At 47.7% G+C, this 24197-nt stretch overlaps 1 protein-coding gene across 4 annotated transcripts in view; it reads right to left on the bottom strand.

Annotated features, from left to right (window-relative positions):
- The window catches only part of LOC147717708 (E3 ubiquitin-protein ligase TRIM39-like), a 332681-nt gene that overhangs the window by 117407 nt on the left and 191077 nt on the right, over positions 1–24197 (bottom strand). For 3 of the 4 annotated variants that reach the window (XM_086920554.1, XM_086920551.1, XM_086920553.1), the window contains exon 5: positions 12025–12134. In XM_086920554.1, the coding sequence (XP_086776680.1) occupies positions 12025–12134 (110 nt within the window). Of the gene's footprint in view, positions 1–12024; positions 12152–24197 lie in introns of all 4 variants that reach the window. The other variant, XM_086920552.1, reaches the window with a different exon arrangement.

Genomic DNA, 24197 nt, shown 5'->3' with positions numbered 1-24197 from the left:
TATGTACGACTTGTCTAAATTGATTTTAAAACCCACTACGGCCTCAAATCTTTCAAGCTCTGATTGCACATGCCGGAGGGAAAAGGCCGGATCGGAGAGAGACAAGAGGACATCGTCTGCAAATAAAGAAATTTTATGCGATTCTCCCGTAAAGGGTAAGCCTCCTATATCAATGTTAGCCCTAATCGCCAGTGCCAAGGGCTCAATACTTAGAGCAAAAAGCAGGGGCGAGAGGGGGCAACCCTGCCTAGTGCCCCTAGAATGAGTGAAAAAAGAGGACTGGCTCCCATTCACTGCGACTCTGGACCAGGGAAGTAAATAGTTAGCACGGATCATAGTTAAAAATGTAGATGAAAAGCCGAATGCTGTTGGAAGTCTGGAAGAGAAAAACCCAATCTACCCTTCCAAATGCCTTTTCGGCGTCGAGCCCCACTAGCACAGCCGGGATCTTAAACTTATTGGCCTTCTCTATCAAGTGCACGATTCGCTGCGTGTGGTCATGAGTTTGGCGTCCCTTAATGAATCCGGACTGATCGGGATGGATGAGACCTGGCATAAGATCGTTGAGCCGTTTCGCGATTATTGAGGAGTATAATTTCGCATCGAGGTTAAGTAGGGCAATGGGCCTGTAAGAGGCACAGCGGCTAGGGTCCTTCCCAGGTTTAGGTATGACCGAAATCATGGCCTCTGCCATAGTACCGTAAGTCTTGCCATCTGTGGCCATTTGATTAAAAAGTCGTACTAAGTGAGGGCTAATGTCCGAGGAGAATGTCTTATAGAATATGGATGTATAGCCATCAGTTCCAGGGGCTGTATGGGGTTTCAAAGCTTTAATAGTAGAGACAACCTCCTCTCTAGTGATAGGTGCCGAGAGTTCCTCGTTCCACTCCGCGGAAACCTGGGCCAGATGCAATGCCCGCAGGTACTCTCCTTGTCTATCCGGATCCAGAGTATCCCCAGAGTACATGTTTTTGTAAAATGAGCCGAAGAGTTCAGCCTTGCCCTCGTCTTTATGTGTAATGTCCCCATAAGGTCCTTGGATGCCCCCTATATACTCCTGCTCTCTCTAATCTCTCAGCTACCTGGCGAGGTATTTACCAACCTTGTTGCCCTGCGAATAGGACAGTTGTCTTCATTTTAGCAGGGTGTACTCTGCCCTATTATTGTAGAGCGCCCGTAGTTTGATGCCGGAAAGTACCATCTGGGGGGGACTGGCTGTTCACACCCCAGCCAAGACAGATAGAGAATAGACTAAGGTCAGAGACTGACAATGGAAATATCTTGGCCTCCCGCAGGTTACCCTGTAGAGATTGGCTAAAAAAGATATCATCTTGGCGAGAGTAGGAGCGATGGAAGTGGGAGAATAACGTATAATCCCAGGACTGAGGGTACAGAGTCCGCCAGGGGTCCAACAGACCCAGATCCTGAATCCGCTGTTGTGTGTCTAGTGAAAACGAGCCCATGTCAGAGCGTTGTGGATGAGTACTGTCGAGGTCCTTCTGCCACACTAGATTGAAATCTCCCATTAGGAACATTGGCCCTTCAGCAAAGTCCGTGATTTTCCCCAGAAGAGCATGGAGGAAACCAGTCTGACCAGAGTTAGGCGCATATACCGCTACAAATGTACATATTTCCCCCCTCAAACGACCCTTAACCATGACCCAGCGGCCGTCTTTGTCACTCTGGACTCCCAGTGGTTGGAATTGTATGACAGAACGGAACATACTACTCATGGGACCGGAACTTCCCGATTATGGGACCGATGGGGAGTCCGAGGGCATGCATCCACGTCTAACGGGAGACTAAGTCTGGCGGACCCCCCATACCCTATTGCTCCATAAAAGTGTTCATATTCCCAAGTAAAACATTTTCAGGAAAGTTAAGATGCTCATCGACCATTGTGTCGCTCCTCACCAGCAATCAACTGCGCCCTCTGCGTGCATTCGTCACCCATGTAGAAGTGGAGCTTTTGCCTTGCGAGGAGCCTCCGGATGCACCCGGGAGAGGACCTTCCCCTTCGGGAGGGAGACCCAGGATTTCCAACCCCTCCTATAGATCGACAATGTGGCGCCGCTTGTTCTGGAACTCAAAACTGAGCCCAAATAAATAAGTCCATCGGTACCTAATGCCATCAGCCTGCAGTTTGGCGGTGATCGGCCGGAGCGTTTGTCTTCTTGCCAATGTCGATGGGGCGACGTCCTGGTATATAGTTCAGGAATGGCCTTGAAATTAGATGGTGTCTTTCGAGCGTGCCGCTTGTAGGACTGCCTCCTTTACTTTGTAGGAATGAAATTTCGCCAATACGTCCAGAGGTCTTTTCTTGTCACCGGACGGTAAGGGGCCCACCCGGTGAACTCTGTCAAGTTTTATCTTGAGGACCTGGGGACTCAGAATTTCCGCAAAAAGACCTTCGATAAACGCCCCAAGGTCCAGCTCCTCCACTCCCTCTTCCAGGTCTTGGACCATAATGTTCTCCCGTCTCGCCCAGTTCTCAAGGTCCTCTGCTTTAAGCTGGGTCTGGCCGTGTTGCTCCTTAAGCACACGGACGTCGTCAGGTAACTCAGTGGAGTGCTGGCTTAATTCCTGAATTTGCGATTCCAAGTCCAGTACTCTAGTGCCCACCAAGTCTGCATCTTGTTGGAGTGAAGTTAAGCGACTCGTTAGGTCAGACCTCAATTGGTCAATGGAGGCGGTTATGTCCTGACCCAGTTCCGTGCGCAGCTCCGCTTTAAAATCCCTAAGCATAGCCATCAAATCCGACTTCGTGAGTGCCATGGCCGCCCCTCCTGTGACTCCTCGCAGGGTCGGACGCTTATCGAGAGATGAAAAAAAGTCAGATACCTTGCTGGTCTTCTTGCACGTCGCTTTCTTTGGGGGCATATGGATGAGGCCTCATGCACCCTGCCTCTCTGGTGGCCCGTTTGTCCCCTCGCCGTAGATAGCCCAGCTGGAGTTAAGAGCGAGGCACAAAGGCAGACCTCCCCTTCTCTGGGCCTGTCGTGACGAGTTTTCAAGTTTCAAGTTTATTTTATTTGCATAGTTTGTTAAAACCATTGCAACACAGAAATATTTCATTACAGTCCATTTTATGTGTATACAAGCTCCTTAGTTATAAAGGGATAAAAAGTTTCTGTTAGATAACTGAACAATAAAATTCAAATATTAAAAATCACTTATTCAGGCGCATTATAACCAGGAGTACATGTCCCGTTGTTTCCGCCACAATAATTTATGGGTATAGTACTTTGTTTGTAATTGCACAGATAAATTTAAAAGTTTAAAAGTTAGATTACCGCCAGTGATTTGATTTCCGGTAATTTCTTTTGGCATGCTGTCAGAAATTTTACCAAAGTACAGTTTAGTTGAGGGTGACTTGGGGCAAGGCAAGCCAGAACTGCCTGCCTCCTAGTCCTAATTCCACGCTGATTGAATTTTGCTTTCAATATTTGTAGCCGTTCTTGTGAGAGTTGTTTGCAGGAGCATAATAGATGCAGTAGATCTTCCGATGCTATCCCGCAAAGGCGGCACCTAGGGTCCACCTTCTCCTTCAGCCAGGGTGGAGAGTGCTGAGAGCCCGGTAACAAGCCCAATCTGAACCTCAGAACGCTAAGTTTTGTGTGCTTGGCATAACCCGTGTTGAAATACTTCTGGGCCGTTTGCTGACAGTATGTATTGAAAGTCATCCAGCCGTGAGACCTTTCGGCGAGTGAAGCTTTGTCCTCCAGCCATGATAGATATTTGACTGATTTCCAAACTAGTTTCTTAACTACGCCGGAGCTGGTGGGAGTTTCCCACAGTTGGTTCAGTCCCAATTCTTGTAATCCTTCTTTAAAGTATCTCGCTGCAGGTGATGAAGTATGTCTGCTTATCTCTTTCCATAACTGTGCGTTAAGCGTCCCTGGATCGGCTTTACGTATTTTATCCCACGTTATGATGTAAGCCTCATGTCTAGCAAGAGACTGCTTCTGGATGCCAAACTCAAGCCTTATTTGCGAAGGGGAAGTATAGTTGGGTAACCCAAATATAATCCTAAAGGTGCTTGTAACTGTGGAGTCCAGTAGGTTGGTATCTCTTCCTCTCTGGGCTTCGCTACCATAAGTTATTGTTGGCAGTAACTTGGCACAAATCACCTCGACTATGAGAAGAATCGACGGGCCGGTTAGTTTGGAATTCAAAGATTTTAGGGAGATTGCCAGAGCGATTCCTTTATGCCTAATGCTGTTTCTTTGTGCAAGGAATTGACCTCTTTTGTCGATTTTTACACCTAGGTATTTATATTCCGCTGTGCTCTCTATTCAGGTGTTGCCCCAAAACCATACTGAGGGTTTTTCCCTTTTTTTGCTCAAGGTGATGGTTTTAGTTTTGTCAAGATTTATCGTTAGACCATTTTCTTTTGAGAAGTCTTGTGTGGCATTCAAAAGATGTTGGAGGCCTACTCTCGTTTTACTGATCAAGACTATATTGTCTGCATATAAGAGACATGGCACTAAGATGTCTCCCAATTTTGGGGCATGCGAGTTGCAGGTGTTTAATATTGGTATAAGGTCAGCTACAAACAGGTTGAAAAGTGTGGGAGCCAGTACGCAGCCTTGTTTAAGCCCTTTGTCCGTTGGAATGCGTCGCGACAAGTGTGTTCCGTCACCCAGCTTGATCTGTACCCAGGTGTTAGTATGCAGGTTTATCAGGAGGTTTAGGAGAGGTTGGGGGAGTCTCCAGTTATGTAATTTGGACCATAGTCTGTTTCGTTTTACATGATCGAAAGCTGCTTTATAATCTATAAAGCACAAATGCAAGGAGTTCCCAGTTGTTTCCACCTTGTCGAAGAGCGTTGGCATCGTTATTATATTTGTGGTCGTCCCCACGTCCTTTGCAAAGCCAGTCTGGTTCAACGGGATGATAGATTTTGCTTCTGCCCAGGTCTGGAGCTCTTCCAGGAGCATTCCGGCAAAACTTTTTGCCTCATTGTCCAGTAATGCGACTAGCCGATAGTTCTGAGGCTCTGACCTATCCCCTGATTTATGAATTGGCGCAATGATGGATCCTCTCCATGATTCCGGAAGGATATTTGTCATCCTGATTTTCCAAAACAGTGGTTCTAGTGCTTCAGCCCAGAATGATGTTTCTTGCTTGTATAGCGCAGGTGGTATGCCGTTTGGGCCTGGGGCCCCTTCCCTCCTTCCCTTACCTATTCGCCTTTTTATGATCATAATTCGGCTGGTAGGTGAGTCAACAGATAAAGTGTCATTTTCGATTTTGCCTTGTATGGTCTGGTTGGTCCCTACATATGCGGCACTGATTTTAGAGCCTTCCGAGGCACCAGGGTGGTTTTCCCCAATCATTGTGGACTCTGTGTCTTCTTGGAAATGAGACCCAAGATATTTTGTCCAGACTGCCTCCGAGATATTGGAGTTAATTCCCTCATTATTAGGATGAACACATTTATTTATGGTTCTCCAGAAGTTAGCGCTGTAGTTTTGCTTAATGTCAGCGTGTAATTTGGCCCACAAGGAGTTATCTTTGTCCCTTTTTGCATCCTTTTTTTGTTTTTTCAACAGAGCCTTTTGCTTTCGCAGTGAATTTAGTAATGTTGTGTCTTGAGAGTTCCACCGTAGCTCTCTCAGAGTGCGATAGATGACTCTCTTGGTGGCCTTGATTTCTTTCAGTGCCGATTGTGATATCGATTCCGGGCCTCTGATTCGTCGTTGGATTTTTGGCTTAATTTTCGATGTGTAGGCTGCCATTGTATCAGTGAAACTTTCCCACTTTTTGACCTTGTCTGATCCAGCTCTCAGTTCGAAGTGATCCTTTGCAATTCCCGCCATTCTGCAATGTATGGCTGGCCCAAACTTGATTCTCTTGAGATTAATAGTGTCACATGCTCCCTGTGCAGTCCGGCTTTCCTCCAACATGTGGACTGTTGTTCTAAGCTCAAATTCTTGTGGCCGGTGGTCGCTGTCCCCTTTGTCCCCTAAACGAAATAGGATGACTTTATGGAACAACTCAAGGGAGACAAAGGTATAGTCTAGTATAGTGTTTATTCTATATAAGTAGTATGTTGCCACAGGGGGATTATCTCCTCTTGTTCTGCCGTTTAATGCTCTTAAGTGCCTGGCGTGACGAGCAAAGCGGGGTTCTTCCGGGCCCCGCTGCCGGCCACTGTGATCCGTATCAGGCCCCCCTCAGAGTGACATTATAAGGCGGGGCGTTGGTGGGGAAGTAGCCTTGGGCATCAAATCCAGCAGGTGAGTCTAATATCCGCCCGTTGTGCGCTGAAAGATCAGGTCCCCCAGTGGTGGAGAGGTGCCTCGCTGTTTGAGGTGTCAAACCGTTAGGGGGGAAGCATGCTGTAGATCCCTGGGAGTCACATCTGCCCTTCGGAGCCCCCAGCACCTATGCAGTGAAGGGTATGTCAGATCACAGGGTTTAGGCGGGCCCGGGGGTAGCTTGTAGGCTGTACTACTATTGCGCACTCTCCTCGCACTCAGACCAGGATTCACAAGCCAGAGGGAGCGTTCTGGAAGGGCCGCTGCTCCGATCGCAGAAGCGTGGCCGCCATCTTGGGGTCAGGCAGGAGTGCCGAAGTGGCCGGCAGTGCTTGACACTGCAAGGGTCCATCAGAGCAGATCACCGGACTCACCCCCACATGCGGATAGGTCGCTACTCCGCCACCGGTCCACTCCTGGCTCCACACCACGCCTGGCTCTTAGATCTGTCCCGGGATTCGGGGGTTTCGGCCGCCATCTTGGATCACGCCGGTATCAACCATGGTCGAGAAACTCCGCATGCAGAGGGTCCCGGGGCAGCAATTCACTCCCCGCACACGCCGCCCTACATCAGCAGCCCAGTTATATCTCTGACTGCTGATTCCACTGTATATAACCACTGAAAATCACCCGCCGAAAGCGCGCGAAGTTTTTAAAAGAGGCTTTCCAGGTGTACATCCCCAAAAAGAATCTAAGATCAGCAGCTAGCTATCTTTTGACCGTCCCCCGGACAAGAACGGCTACTTGGGGTGACAGACGATTCTTGGTAACAACTCCCGTGCTTTGGAACTCACTCCCTTTGCACATTAAAACTGCTCCCACCCTTATTAATTTCCGCAAATCACTGAAGACTTGGCTTTTTAATCAATGAGAACGTGCTCTGATTGGTGCTGTAATCCTGAGTATTTGCTGCGCCTAGACACCTTAGGGTATTAGTTGCGCACTAAAAATTCCATAAATAAATAAATAAATAAATAAATAGATAGCAGCATGTATGGGAACACGTTAGCAGTGGGGCTTGGCAACATTCATTTTCTGGTGCCTTTCCACCAAGGCATAGTTTATGTAGGGTTGGTTCGTATCTTAGTGTTATAACAAAAACAGGACAGAATGGGCGCCAAGTGACAGCGAGCACCTTGCTTGGAGCAAAACCTGTTTGCATGCTTGGTTTCAGGAATGTTAGATGACAACCGAGCGTAGCACCCTAATCTGAAGCATAAAGTGCTTTCTCGCATTCTTCTCTACCATCTAGGAAGTCAATGTGCAATGTTGCACTTCTTTGAAGGATTTCAGTTTCTGGTAACATACCTTTTGACTGTTGAAGTACTTTTGAGGTCACACGAAGCCCATGGCTTTTATATTTGGACACTGGCGATCCCGCTGTGTTCCACCTTAGATACTTAGCACTGCCACCCTAAGGCCTTGGAGGATGTCCGGAAGAAAATAAAGTTATAACAGCATCCATGCTGACAGGGTTGGCCTGAACCATAGGCAACCTGGCAATGCCAGAAGGGCTGGTCTGACAGGTCAGTGTGTGGGCTGTTTTTGTCCGTTTGTAGTCTTGTGTTATGGTCCGTCGATTTCCATGATATTACCACAAATTTTTGTCTAGATCATCCACAAATGCATGCACTCTCCCAGACCTTGCAAAACACCCATACAGGGTGTCTTTTTGCAAGGTCAAAACTACCCTGATATGGAAATGTGGGCCATTTTGTAAGCAATGTGATTCACTAATGCACCACTTTTATTTTGGTGCCAGAGCCTATTTCGTGTCCCAATCCGATCCTACATGCTTGCTGACACTCTTATGTAGGTAAAGTATGCTGAAAGTTTATTGATTAGGTTGATTTAGCTTAAGGGTGATCTAGGGTTCAGTGGTGAGTTCGCCCAACAGTTGACACTCATCATAAAAATGCTAGAGCCGTCCCATTGGTGGCTTCAGCACAGTACAGTTTTGTTTTTTAGAGCTCATTAACGTAAGCTCCCTCTCTCTCTCTCTCTCTCTCTCACACGCACCTCTCTTGCTGTCTCAAGCACTCTTCCCACCTCTCTCACATGGTTTACTTCAGGTCTTTGAGCACCATTTCTTTTCTGTGCCATTTCAAGAGTTCCCTCCCCTCAAACCCACGCTCTCCTTCTCTTCTTAGGGTGTCTTCTGCGTACACAGACGCACCCTCTTTATGCGTCTGTGGCCTGTTTGCCCCTTCTGTACCTCTTTCTCACATACTCTGGTGAGTTCTTTCACCACTTTGTGCACACATTGCCTATCCATCTTGTTCTTTCTCTCTATCTATTCTGTGCAGCTTTCATCCCAACTATTTGCCATGCCACATAATTCCAATTTTCTTTTTTTTGTCTACCTTTGCATTTTCAAAATGAGAAAAACACAATAAATGTGCACAATGTAGCCTTCGGATATAGCCTGGACGATATTTTTATATCTGAAAGTGTATTTTTTAAAATAAGCTGTTATGTGGTAAATCCCATCTGTAGGCAAATCTATACTACTATTATAAAGAGAGAACTGTGACCTTTGAGCCAGGTAAACTCGAAAACTACACCACCAATCCAAACACCCAATACATGTTTGAAAACGTCAGGACAAGCTGAAGGACATAGGCTATTTATAAAAAAAATATATACCTTATTTTAAAAATTTACGATTAAAAAAAAAGTAGTCCCTTGGAAGTAGCGCCGGCCGGCCACGACGTGCGTGCTGACATCAGCAGCGCGGGGAGGAGCGGCATACAGGAGCCCGAGGAACAGCGGTGGACATGAGCCCCCCTCAATCCTACGGATCCACAGTGTTTCCTTAGCCCCTGCGCCTGAAGAGTGGAGCCTATCAGAATGAAATGTTGGATTGCTTTTGGCAGCGAGGAGTTGTGCTGAAGATGGTAAAGAACCCTCCAGTGATCATTAGCTGGAGCGGAAGGGTTTACTCTCTCTTGAGCTACTGAAGTACAGTCACAGGTACGTACCTTTTTGGTCCTGCGCTGTTGCAGCCCCAGTAACAGAGTAGTCGGAGACATTTGATCCCTCAGATAGACAGTGCCACAGCTTTTGCCGACGGGGTAGCAAGCTTGCCTAGCTACAGGGTTTGAGATGATTATTAGTCACACCTGCCTCCTAGGATGGGTGATGGGGCACCTGAGGGTTCACTGAAGGTGGTACAAGAATCCCATGGATTTTCAAAGGTGGGTTGTTTTCAAACAGCAACGCAAAGGGCACACATATAAACCTTAGTATTTTCCGTGTACAGGAATGAATGCTTACTTTCGTTGTCTATTATTCAAACCTAACAGCTGCATGTCACAAACATCTAGCTTTTTGCTGTAATATTCGTAAATAAACAAGCCTACACCAAGATGACATTGCATGCAATTGGCCTTGCAAGCTGGGTGCTAGCTACTTAAAAAAAATTCAGAATCCCAGAAACCAATAATCCCAGAGGAAATCTTCGGAAAAAAAATACTACCTTTAAGATTCCAGAAATATAGCATCCCTTGTTTTTATTCAGTAATAACATCTAAATAAAAATGTAAAAACGTGACAATGTCGCAATAGGAACTATGAAAGACATCTGGATTCCAAGTTGCTGCTTACATGCCGATTCTCACTACCAATTAGAAGTGTTATTTGTAATATATTTGGGATAGTAGAGCTATATATTTGACTGTCTATTGGGTGGATTGGTTGGCACTCATTGGTGGTCTGCCTCTTGATAGACAGGACCCTGCTTCACATCACCTTGCATGGCAGTGAGAACAGGGGCATGACAGGCTGTTTCACGTACCTTATGAGCGTAATTAACTTTCCATTTATTTTGTTTGTCGTATCAATGAAATCAATACTTACAATAAAGAGAATTATTAGCTCGACAAAGCTAAAAACCATCTACTGGGCCACTTCATTTATTGTATGGCCACCCAGCTACTCGGAGCCTCAAGGCGACTAGGAGTAAAATCAGAATTTAATTTGGAGTATCTCCTCGAAGCCCACACCTTCATGTTTAACAAGGCTATAAGAATTCTTAAATAAAATGACATTCTAAGATTTTACTACATATATATGTCCAATATGCTAAAACCAGAGAATTCGGAGACCTGAGTCACTTTTGATTAATACATTATATTTCATAGGTTCAGAGTGAGGTAAAAATCATTTCAAATTTACATTGAGATAATACAGCAAATAATAAAAAAAAAAGATTGCACAAAAGCATCTTCTATACTACTATTATAAAGAGAGAACTGTGACCTTGGAGCCAGGTAAACTCGAAAACTACACCACCAATCCAAACACCCAATACATGTTTGAAAACGTCAGGAAAAGCAAAAGGACATAGGCTATATATAAAAAAATAAATATACCTTATTTAAAAAATTTACGATTAAAAAAAAGTAGTCCCTTGGAAGTAGCGCCGTCCGGCCGCGACGTGCGTGCTGACATCAGCAGCGCGGGGAGGAGCGGCGTACAGGAGCCCGAGGAACAGCGGTGGACATGAGCGCAGGGAGGTGCGGCGCTGAAATGTCTACACAGAATGAAAAGCGAGGAGCGGTGAGCGTCGGACAAGCGGTGAGGCGGAGCGGCGCTGAAATGTCTCCACAGAATCAAAACGGAGGAGCGGTGAGCGTCGGACAAGCAGTGAGGCGGACCGCTGAAATGTCTCCAAATGTCTCCACAGAATCAAAAGGGAGGAGCGGTGAGCGTCGGACAAGCAGTGACGCGGATAAGCGGAGAGACAGAATCAAAAGGGAGAATCTGTGAGCGTCGGACAAGCGGTGAGGCGGACAAGCGGTGAGTAATATTGAAATGTCTCCTCAGAATCAAATCATCGCTGTGTGTTGGGCTGCTGATGCAAGCCCCATCTCTATGCTAACGTGATGTAAGGTTAAAACGGGAGGCCCGAGCAGCGCAACACTCTGCATTAAGTAATGCGATTGATTGACACAGTCAGCAAAGTTGATAAAAAAAGGCTTTAGAGACAGAATGTCAAGTGGGATTTAGTAAAAACAGTCATTGGCAAACGTCGGGCGGGCGGGGGCCATGAACACTGATTGCTCACAAGCCTTTTGCTCCCGGACAACGTCGGGGCGGGCTGCTAGTCTATTATATTTATGACTTCAAATGAAAGAACATTTCCTTCCTAAATATCTCTACAGGCCTATATTAATTTGGAAATGCAGTAAATATTCTCAGTTGTTGATTACCCATCGAGCTGACCACATTCAATAGACATCTTTCCCAAAGAAAGATATGCAGAACTCTCCCGAGGACGCCTAAGAAACAGTCATCCTGATTTAGAGGAGTCCCCAAACACAGGCTGGGGAACAAATGTATTGGCATCCCAGAAGCCCCCATAGAGCACAGCACATGAGAGATCTTCATTTCAAATGGAGTGACCTCTCAAGGGTCTCTTACTCATTGCAAGCAGCACAGTCTCACAATGCTGCCTTTCCTGTCTCAACTATAGTTTCACAGCCACCACTGACTGGCACATTGCTCCCCCATTCCGGCTGTTGTCATTCTCATAATCTTCTCTTCCCTCGCTCTGCACCACTCCCAAACGCATTCACAGATTTATTTACACTCCCCTCCTAGCCACCGTCACAGAACAAGGACAGCACGTGCCATCACACTTGCTTGTGTGTGGAGTCTCTTTCGCAGGATAAACGAGTGTTGTAGCAGTGCTCATGTTTCTCCACAATGAACAATTCTCCCTTATTTGGTGCTTGTCTCTCAATAGATGTCCGTTTACCTTTTAATTCCAAGAGTTTGTCCTGCAAGGAGGCATGTTCTCCAATGCTCTTCAGAACCTGCTCCACAGCCACATCTCCTGGAGGTTTCTGAGCCTTCACGTTATTGCACCTGTGGATTAGAAAGCAATGCAGTAAATGGTCCTCAGCATATTCTCCTCACTCTCGCTGCATCCTATCTTCCACACCAACGTGTAGTATGCTCTGCACTATGTCACTGTCACCTGTGTTTGGGTTTCTACTACGAATCTCATTGCTCTCTCAAGAGACTTTTACCTTGTCCTGGAGCAGTCAGTGGTTATCAGACAGGGTCTGAGGTGGGGGCTGTAATTTGCACTTCAATTGGATCAACGCATCACTCTCCAAAGGAGGTTCTGTCTAACTTCGAGGCCTGCTGCTCCAGGTAGTAGTAGGTTGTCAGCTCAGATATAGTCTGCTACTGTAATAAACTCAAGGTCCTCTCAGGGCTGCTTTTTGTAAAAAATAGAAATGTAGTGCCGTCAGAAGTTGACTAATAAACAAACCAATTACTAAAACTTTTTGGATTAGAGGTTTGAACCACAAAGAGTTTTGTTACCCTTCACTTAAGCTCCCATGTATAAAAGGTACCCCTTGAGGTTAACTTGTAGGTATGGGAGCAAGGGGGAAACAAACCACAAAATTGTGAGAAGAACTTCCTCACGACCTATATACTTTCTCTATAGGCTTTCAACAGCTCTATGTACTGCCCATTGCTAGGCATACAGATCAGAAATTTATTGTATGGATTTTGTCATTTTATTTTATTATTTAATTCATTCATATTTTTTATTTAGTTTTAAAATTTCTCTGATTGTACAAAAGTTAAAACCACAAAACATTCATAAGTGCAAATATACAATTATTCCGTTTGGATGTACATGTTAGATTTGTTTTAATACATCATCATAGTTTGTTAAAAGTACATGGATATTTAAACACAAAGTATATCCCCTGAATCAACCACACAACCATCCTAAACTTTCGCACAACACCACCCTACCATTTCCATATCACATACATAAACAGCCCATCCAAAGATGGCATACACCGTTGGATTTCGCAGAGAGACCACTCCATAAGATATCTGCGATTGTGTTGCCAGCTGGGATTTCACCAACAACCAGATCAACGCACGTTTCAGTGGAGATTACAAATTGTATCCACCTCCATCAGGACATCCCTTTTATGTCTTTAAAGGTGAGTGGTAGGGGAATCTTAAAGATCACCAACGCTTCTTTTAGAATACCGGTAAGGGCAGACTGTAGTGAGAAAATAAGTACTACATCTCACTAATAGGGCTAACATGTGGTGTAAGTGTCGCCAATGACGTTTCAATCCACAGAGGAACAAGTCTCCAACTTAAAGGTAGCTTATTAGATGGACAATATATGATGGCTGTCAGATCACTTGATATGGCTTGTACTGGTGCCTGAACTATTTCTGCAATGTGTCTAATTCAGGTCACAGACACTTAGGTTCCTATTCATTCAAATACCTGCCGTCAAAGGGGCGATCGCTGGATACGTCTGTGTCCTACGTCTCACGTGTGGTTTGCAAACCTGAATTAGACACATTCCAGAAATAGTACAGGCACCAATACAAGCCATATCAAGTGATTCGCCGGCCATCATATAGTCAATCCAACTGAAGCCACCTTTAAGTTGGAAATGGGTTCATCTGTGGACTGAAACGTCATTGACATGTTTTTTCTTTTCATAAAATAGTTTAAATGGGATTCTTTTCATGGTGTTTTCTTCTACTGAATATATCAGTGTGCCTTAGGAGGCAGCCCTGTCAAGATGTTCTTTATATGTTGCAATATTCAAAGACTGCCGCCACAACTGTATTTCGTTCAGGTCTTATTTCTAGTTTATTTCAATAGTGAAATATCAAATTCCTTTGTTTGTAACATTTGGGGATTAATATTTATTAATGATTCAGGAGCTTCTTGAAGTAACTTATTTGAAATAGCACATTTTGTATGGTGTTTATTGGTTTAGTTAAAACAACAAACAGATACTGTTTGAGAGCGGCGCACTTTTCACAAGCCCCCGTGGGATGCTCCTGTTTAAACACACATTTTTGCCTTCAATATCTTTACACCAATTCGTAAATCAAATTTTCTCTTCCAAACTTATTGTCCATGCAACTTCCTGTTATTGCCACAAAAACAAAATTCAAATGCTTGAAGACGTCATATTTTTAATGACAATTTTCTTGCTTGTTTTTTCTCTTCTTTGAGTACATTACATCATGTACATGAGTTCATCACAACATCGTATTCAGTCAATCCCAATGCATTTCGGTATCGGAATACCTTCGTCAGGGGAATACTGTAATTAAAACCAACATAACGAAAATCATCAAAACACAGAATTGGGAAGTTATGGACCCAACCTCGTGTGCATGCAAAACATTGTGTAATTTTCTCATAACGAGTCCCAGATCAAACAAACATGCTGGTGCCTCTGTGCTTCTATTATACGATCTCTGTGTATAACCACTTTCATACCAACCTACCCGGTGTCACTCTACGACCACATGCTGGTCAATATCAAAGATATTCGTACCTGAAATACTAAGTCGGTTGCTGGCCACTCTATTCAATATGCTAAGTTCCTGTCTGAAAAAATAACATGCTGTCAATTCCTGCTGACAACATTCCCTGTTTCTTTAGCAAGCTCCGATATCAAAATGCCGCCTACCTGTCGAATCCACTGTCTATGAATGTCCCGTCTGCTCTGTCTCTGCATAAAACGTGCCGCTAATTCTTTCAACTCTGCAAGTTAAGAAACTACGTTAAACCCTATTCTGGCGCGCCCAGGTTCACATAGGCGCATGTTGCAATAACGCGACAACCGCCTCTTACCTGACTTCTCTGAATCTAACCAGCCTCTCTCCGTCTCACGTTGTTCATAGACGGTTTCCCGTTTCCTAAATGCAGCCGCCTCCTTCAGAGTAAACACTAAAAACGGACGTCTATTCTAATGGCGGGCGCCATCTTGAAGTGATCTAATCATGTAAACACGGTGTGGGTGTTATAAAAATAACTGGACTAGCGTGTAAACTTGAACCACGGACCCTTCAGCTGTCACGCCTGCAAGTTCTCCTGCAACCGAACCTGCCCCGCACCAGCACCCGCCAAGCTGACCACCAGCAGCAACCACCTCAAGTGCATCCTACTCAACACCCGCTCCGTCCACAGACACACCATCGAACTCTGGAACCTCCTCGATACCACGGCTCCTGACGTCGCCTTCCTCACGGAAACCTGGATGAACGACTCCTCAGTGCCCGACATCGCCATCGCAATCGCCATCCCATAGGGCTACAAGATCACCCGAAGAGACCGCGGCAACCAGACTGGAGGAGGCATCGCCATCATCTACAGGGACACCATCCGCATCACGACCAACACCGACGACACCCTGAAAACCGCCGAACACCTGCATTTCCAGATCCACAAGGACCCCAAAACCACCCTCAGAGGCACCCTCATCTACCGACCCCCGGGACCACGCACACAATTCAGCGAAGACATCGCCGACTTCATCTGCCCGCACGCCCTCCCCTCCGCTGACTGCATCCTCCTGGGGGACATCAACTTCCACCTGGAGAACAACAACGACCGCAACACCACCACCCTGCTTGACAACCTCGCCAACCTCGGTCTCAAGCAGCTGGTGACCACCCCCACCCACCTCGCCGGACACACACTCGACGCCATCTTCTCATCCAGCAAGGACATCATCTTCAGCCACGCCACCGGACTCCACTGGACGGACCACAGCTGCGTCCACTTCACCTTCAGAAGATCCACGATCCACCACCACCAGCAACAGGTTGCTCGAAGAAACTGGAACAAGATCACAGCAGACCAGCTCGCTGCTTCCCTGAGCCAGCACCCTCCCGCCAGCTCAGCGAACCCCAGCCAAGCCGCCGACAACCTCACAAAGTGGATCAGCAACTGCGCAGACGAACTCGCCCCACTGAGGACCCCGCCTAGCAGACCCGGCAGCAAGAAGGCCCCATGGTTCACCGACGAACTCAAGAGCTCCAAGAAGAACTGCCGAGCCCTCGAGAAAGCCTGGAGAAGGGAGCCTACACCGGACAACATGACCACCCTCAAGCTCGCCATCCGGAAGCACCATCAACTGATCCGCGCCACCAAGAAAACAGCATTCAAGGACCGACTGGACAACAACACACACAACTGCAAGGAACTCTTCAACATCGTGAAAGAGCTCTCCAACCCCAACGCTGGAAACAACGACATCACCCCGTCGCAAGACCTCTGCAACTCCCTCGCCTCCTTCTTCCACAACAAGATCGCTGACATACACAACAGCTTCAGCCCACAAACAACGCTCCCCACGACCGCTCCAACGCCCCCCACCACCACCCTCTGCGCCTGGACCCAGATCAACACAGAAGACACCATCTGCACGATGAACTCTATCCATTCCGGATCTCCGACCGACCCCTGCCCCCACCACGTCTTCAACAAGGCCGGCGCTGTCATCGCAACCCACCTGCGGGACATCATAAACACCTCCTTCGACACCGCCACCTTCCCGGAGAGCTGGAAGCACGCCGAACTCAGCACTCTACTAAAGAAACCAACAGCGGACCCCACCGAACTCAAAAATTACCGCCCCATCTCGCTCCTCCCGTTCCCAGCCAAAGTCATCGAGAAGACCGTCAACAAGCAGCTGGCCGCCTTCCTCGAGACGAATGGATCCCTCGGCCCCTCACAGTCTGGCTTCTGAGCCAACCACAGCACCGAGACCGCCTTCATCGCTGCCACCGATGACATCCGAGCCCTGCTTGACAACGGTGAAACAGCGGCCCTCATCCTCCTTGACCTCTCCGCGGCGTTCAACACTGTTTGCCACCGCACCCTAGTGCAGCGCCTCAGCAACATCGGAATCCAGGAGAAGGCACTGGAGTGGATCATCTCCTTCCTCGCCGGAAGGACACAGAGAGTCCGCCTACCACCGTTCAGATCAGCAGCCACGGAAGTCATCTGCGGTGTTCCTCAGGGCTCCTCGCTCAGCCCCACCCTCTTCAACGTCTACATGAGCCCCCTTGCGGCCATCGCACGCCAGCACAACCTCAACATCATCTCCTACGCCGACGACACCCAGCTGATCCTCTCCCTGACCAACGACACCGCCGCCGCCAGAACCAACCTCCACGAAGGGATGAAAGACGTAGCCGAGTGGATGACGACCAGCCGCCTGAAACTGAACTCAGACAAGACGGAAGTCCTCATCCTGGGCTCCTCGCCCTCCGCCTGGGACGGCTCCTGGTGGCCCCCCGCCCTGGGCACCGCACCCAAACCGACAGACCACGCACGCAACCTGGGCTTCATCCTGGACTCCTCCCTCTCCATGACCAGACAAGTCAACGCCGTCTCCGCATCCTGCTTCAACATCCTGCGCATGCTACGGAAGATCTTCCGGTGGATCCCCACCGAGACCAGGAAGACGGTCACCCAGGCCGTCGTCACCAGCCGACTAGACTACGGCAACGCCCTCTACGCCGGAACCACCGCCAAGCTCCAGAAGAGACTCCAACGGATCCAGAACGCCTCAGCCAGACTCATCCTCGACAATCCCTGACGCAGCCACATCTCCGGACATCTGAGAGACCTGCACTGGCTCCCCGTCAACAAAAGAATCACCTTCCGTCTCCTCACCCACGCACACAAAGCCCTACAGGACCAAGGCCCGAGCTACCTCAACAACCGCCTCAACTTCTACGCTCCCAAACGTCACCTCCGATCGACCAACCACGCTCTCGCCACCGTCCCCCGCATCCGAAGAGCGACAACAGGAGGAAGGTCCTTCTCCTACCTGGCCGCCAAGACCTGGAACACCCTCCCTACCGACCTCCGCCTGACCCAAGACCACCTCTCCTTCAGGAAGAAGCTCAAGACCTGGCTGTTCGAGCAGTAGCGGCATTTTGATATCGGAGCTTGCTAAAGAAACAGAGAATGTTGTCAGCAGGCATTGACAGCATGTTATTTTTTCAGACAGGAACTTAGCATATTGAATAGAGTGGCCAGCAACCGACTTAGTAGTTCAGGTACGAATATCTTTGATATTGACCAGCATGTGGTCGTAGAGTGACACCGGGTAGGTTGGTATGCAAGTGGTTATACACAGAGATCGTATAATAGAAGCACAGAGGCACCAGCATGTTTTTTTGATCTGGGACTCGTTATGAGAAAATTACACAATGTTTTGCATGCACACGAGGTTGGGTCCATAACTTCCCAATTCTGTGTTTTGATGATTTTCGTTATGTTGGTTTTAATTACAGTATTCCCCTGACGAAGGTATTCCGATACCGAAATGCATTGGGATTGACTGAATACGATGTTGTGATGAACTCATGTACATGATGTAATGTACTCAAAGAAGAGAAAAAACAAGCAAGAAAATTGTCATTAAAAATATGACGTCTTCAAGCATTTGAATTTTGTTTTTGTGGCAATAACAGGAAGTTGCATGGACAATAAGTTTGGAAGAGAAAATTTGATTTACGAATTGGTGTAAAGATATTGAAGGCAAAAATTTGTGTTTAAACAGGAGCATCCCACGGGGGCTTGTGAATAGTGCGCTGCTCTCAAACAGTATCTGTTTGTTGTTTTAGTTTGGCACTGACGTGAGCCAGTCAGTTCGAGCGGCAGCACCACGTGACAGTAGGATTAAATGAAATAGTCTGTAAATTTAACAAAAGATTTCTATTTGGTGTGCAGAGGGTCAAATTTTCTTTAGTGGTTTATTGGTTTAGGTCATGTATCTTTGTTCGCACAACCCTATGAATCCACTTTGAGTGCTTCGTTATTCATAGATTCATAGATTCAAGATATAAAATGTGCCTTTTTGGGGATGCGTGCCAGACTTTTTTATTGCGTTCATATCGGGCATTTCTCATGTCGGACTATTATATGACTTTATAATTAGTCTTTGTATTGCTTTCAAACTGAAAGGACTCTAAACTGCCTACTGATTTATCTCTCTTCTCTCAGTCCTCATTACAGATTACACTTTGAGTTAAGGACTGAGAAATTTTAGTTAACGAATTCCCTTATGTTATGACCTCTTGTAATTGGTTTTATTTTTCTGTATTAGTGATGCTGATTTGAAATCTGGCTAGCTAACTACCTTTTGGTTTTGATTTTGAATATTGTCCTGCAACAGTTTTCTTTGTTTGCTTCTAGAGCCGAAGTCATATGGAACTCAGACTGCCCCTGATCCTGCACAACGGCCCATGGAAGGCATTAGAGTAAAGCACCAACAGACGTTTAGTGGATAACTGGGGCAAATGGTGGGGGGCGTGACTTAGCACGACGGCTGAGTAGATGTGTTCCCTGGAGCTCCTATTAACTCCAGTAATCCGGAAAAATCCTGTGTGTGGAAGACGACCATAATACTTATAAGTAACACGGAGGGAAGGCCTCCCTGCTCTTCATGCCACCCACGCGCCATGCTCCCTGCAAGGCGATATCCGGGAGCTATACTGGGGGTGGTTGAGCCGGCTGGGAACCATCTTGCACCGGCCGCTGGTGACCGGCATGGTGGAGCTGCGGCAGAGTGATACAGAAGGTGCCAGCTGCGTTGCGCAGAGGCTGAGGCACGCATGGGTGGCCGCTGGTCGATCATAAGGAGGAGAGTGACCCTGGCAACCCATGGAACCAATGCCCGGTCTGGGAAGGCCCGATTCCTCCAGAAAGTAGGTGAGGAGACACAGGTGCACTATCGCTGGGCCGTTGATACGGTAGCGACCGGCTCACGGGCAGCAGCTCTGCAATACGGCTGAACAGAGATGAGCTGCGGAGGCCGGGTGCGGGTCCCGTCCACGTAGGCTGCACCCGATTGAGAGTCGGCCCCGCTGCTGCAGGGACTGTAACGGAGGGCCGGAGGGAGTGAAGCGCCTGAATGGGTTCGGACGCGCCCAGAACCCAATGCATTTGCTGGGAAGGCCGGTGCCTCAAGGTGGACTCTTTCCAATATGGCCCAGCTATTCAGACTTTCTAATCACGACGAGGTGCCGCTGAGGCACCAAAAGCTTCCCTAGGAACCGAGGCCTGGCTCTGAAGCGGACCCGGATTGAAGTAGGGGCCAACGAAGGGGGTAAATGACACTGCCTCAAATTAGATCTTGGCACTGGCTACGGAGGGACATGAGTAGTAGGCCTAGGCGGTCAATTCCGTCCCGCTCGCGGAATTTGGGTAATTTTGCGTTCCGCGGAGAACGCGAAATTGCCCACAATTCTGCGTTCTGCGAGTTTGCGAAATTTTTTGCTTGTTCGCGTTCTGAAAATTCGTGTTCGCAAGATATTATCCCGAGCACGCAAACAGCGATTGCGAACAGGAAAAAAGCAACACAAACAATCAATTCCGTGTGTTTGCGGAGTTCTGCGTGTTTGCAGAGATTTTTTACCGTTTTGCAGAGATTTGCGTAACGCAATTACGCAAATTCCGCCCACCCCTAATGAGGAGGCCAGCAAAGGCAGTAGTTGACTGGTGGTCATGGTCAATATGTGTACGATTAACTGGTGGATTGAGGTGAACAATACAAGCAGCGGTAGGAATTTCTAAACGGGGCTCACGTAGCAACACAAATTCGGGCAGGCATAAGGCAGCACTGGACTTCCACCCACCACAGCAGGGGCAAACTTTGATGCAGGCCGGCTCCAGGAATTTTTATTTGGGTGGGCCAAGTGTGCATTCGGGTGGGCCACAGCAGGCCCAACTTGTCGCTTATATGTCTAGCTAGGCCTGCTTCAGGGCCCTCCTTTATTTCTCCTTAGTCTGACAGGGCCCAGTAAAACGCACTCTTTCCCAAATCTCTTTCTAAATGTTATCACTCTCAATAAAGTGTTTTTACCATGTAATTGGTGGAAGAGGAGGTTTCTGAGGTGGGAATATCAGGCAAGTTACACTACTCAGTCTCCCTCTGTGCGAGCCTTCAGGGAGAATCCCTTTTCATTATTACCTCCACCTGACCCCGGACTCTGAAGCACAGTCCCTTCCAGGCTTGATTATCCACTTTTCTACCACCCCTCTCCAGTGCACCTTCTCTCACAGCTGACCTTGGGCCCTAGCCCCATATGGGCCACCATCCAGTTCCACTTTCATTATTCCCGGTAAAAAACATTAGGAAAATCACCTTCAAACTTAAAACATTGAATATAGCAGTAAATCTAATTAGCACGTACTTTGAAATATGTTCAAAAATTGTCCTAATGACCCGATTGCTAATTAAATAAACAAAAATAGAACAGCCATAACAGGGCTAGCTTTATCGCTGGTGTGAAAGCCTTTTTTGTTGCCCCACCAATGACCTCTTTCTCCGTAGATACCTTTACTAACACCCTCCAACAGTGCCCCTCATCTCTCCGAATCTCCCCCATGACATCCTCTGCAGACTCCCTCACTGCCACCCTCCTTCACTGACCCTCATCTCTCCGTAGGCCGTCCCCCTATTGACCTCCTCCTCGGATTCCCTCATACCCCCCTCCACCAGCACCCCTCATCTCTCCGTAGCCCACCTCATGACCTCTTCCTCAGACTCCCTCACTGCCACCCTCCAACAGCACCCCTCATCTCTCTGTAGCCCCCTCATGACCTCCTCGGCAGACTCCCTCAATATCCTCCTCCACCAGTGCCCCTCAACTCTCCGTAGCCCCTCCCCCTATTGACCTCCTCCTCGGATTCCCTCACTGCCAGACTCCACCAGTTCCCCTCATCTCTCCGTAGCTCCCCCCTCTCCCTCCCTCCATCCCATGACCTCCTCCTCGGATTCCCTCACTGCCACCCTCCACCAGCGCCCCTCATCTCTCCGTAGCCCGCTTATTGGCCTCCTCCTCAGATTCCCTCACTGCCCCCCTCCAGCAGTGCCCCTCATCTCTCCGTAGCCCCTCCCCCTATTGACCTCCACCACGGACTCCCTCACTGCCACCCTCCACCAGCGCCCCTCATCTCTCTGTAGCCCCTCTCTCATAGGCATTTCATTTGTTGTATAGCTCTACTCATATCGGTGTAGGGTGGCACAGTACTTTACATCACGCACACATTATACAGAGACAATGAATCATACAAGTATGTAAATCAGTCTACAGGGAATGTCATATAAGCCAATGAGGATTACAAGGTGTAGGAATCACATGTCATCCATACTGGTTGGCAGTATATTTTAAGAGTGTTTGGTCTGGGGAAACACAAACTCAGGATTTAAGGAGTACTCATTGGTTGGGGGTTAGCTTTAATGATAACAAATGTATATCTGCCTAAAAAAACTATTATTATCAACATTAGAATAATTAAAGACTGGGGAAGTTCTAACTATATCACAACACAAATAAAGCAAAGTTCTAACTATACCACAACACAAAAAACTATACCATTCAGGTTTGTATGCAGTTCTTTGATGACAGTTCATAGTCACTGTCCATGTTAGGATTGTAACTTCTTAACTGCAAGTAACACAGGGATCTCTGTGACAAAGGCAGTAACCAACTGAGCTATCCACATGAAAGACAATGTATCTGTATTTCAAAACTACCAAAAGGCAAAATCATTAATCACCAGTGTTATCTGAACCTTTTATATTTTTGTCACCATGAAACAAATCCCTTACCTGCTTCGTTCCTCGTCACAGCCCGATCTGATAAGCAGCTGCAGGGGCGTGATTGGGGGTGCCTGTGAGAAAGCGCCCAGGCCCAATCAGGCAACAGGAACAAAAACAACGTTCGGAGGAACGTTTTAAATTAAAGTGGCCGTTTTCTACTGGCCTTCATGCAGACACTGTGAGGGCCAATGTTCATATTTAGGTCGGCCTGGCCCAACCGGCCCCCCCCTCTAGAACCGGGCCTGCTTTGATGTCTCCTCGTATATTGACCTGCCTAATATAAGGGATACACTTAGCTTGCCAGCGAAACATGCTGGCCTGACACGTGTCTGAACGGCCTACAGCCTGAAGTAACGATCCAATCCAGGTCAACAGAGTGAAGACGAGTGGTCCTGCTGTTTGGGTGTCAGCTCGAGAACCCCGGCCTGGTAATACGGTTGGGACTTCCTGGTGAGCGCAGAAGGGCCACTGAGTAAGAATGGTTAAGGAGAAGGGAGGCAAGCCGGCTCAGGCCAATAAAATCTCAAACAACGCGCACCCTCTCCCCCAGGAACAGGGGGCACCGACGTGGCCTTGGCCTCACTCGAGAACAGTATGCCACAAGTCGAGCGAGCCCCCTCTATTGCTGATGTGCTGACGGCTATCCATTCTATGAGGGATGAGATGATCCACAAAATAGACTCCATCGCCTTTGATGTTAATCTGCTCCACGGCGTTCTGAGTAAGGTCTCAGACAGGGTTACCACCACCGAACAAATGGTGGATACCCTACAGACGAAGCTTCATAGCATAAAGGAGACTGTTGACGACTTTCAGAAGCGTGTGTGCGCCTAGATGACCGAGCTGAAGAAGCTCTGGGAATATGTCACGCAGGAACAACCTCCGCTTCGTGGGTTTTCCCGAAAAAGCGGAGGGACCATCTGCCGAGCTGTTCCTGGTGGACTAGCTTGTTGGCGCATTGGCCCCCAAGAAGCGCTCACATTTTTTTACCGTGGAGTGGGCACACAGGGCGCTTGTCCACCCCATCCCCCACGACGGGGGCACCGCCCAGGCCTCTCATTGCTAGGTTTCTCAGTTTCCGTGACCGGGACGCTATCCTGCAACTTACCCGAAGCCAGGGTCTGCTGTTATAGGAGGGCCACCAGATATCCATTTATCCAAATTACACACAGCGAGTGCAGGATCAACGACAAACTTTCTTGGTGGTGAAAAGGAGCCTAGGAGATTTAAACCTCAAATACTGTCTCCTCTTTCTGGTGAAGTTGAGAGTCGAGAGCAAAGGGAAACCACTGTTCTTCTTCTCTGCGGCGGAGGTGAGCGACTGACTGGACGCACAAGGATCACCGGGAGCTTGTCTGGTGCCTTCAACGGAGACATCCCAAGCGACAGGGTCGGGCAAGCCACCCCAGGTTCGACAAAAGCAAACCCTTTCGCAGGTCAGAAACAGGACTTGGAGTTCTAGTGGAATCATTACAGGCCTTGAATGTTGTTCCAGACTTGAGGGCTACATC

Source organism: Lissotriton vulgaris, chromosome 5 (assembly GCF_964263255.1).
Source record: "Lissotriton vulgaris chromosome 5, aLisVul1.2, whole genome shotgun sequence".
Lineage (NCBI taxonomy): Eukaryota > Metazoa > Chordata > Amphibia > Caudata > Salamandridae > Lissotriton > Lissotriton vulgaris.
This window is presented reverse-complemented; position numbering and strand designations above follow the sequence as displayed.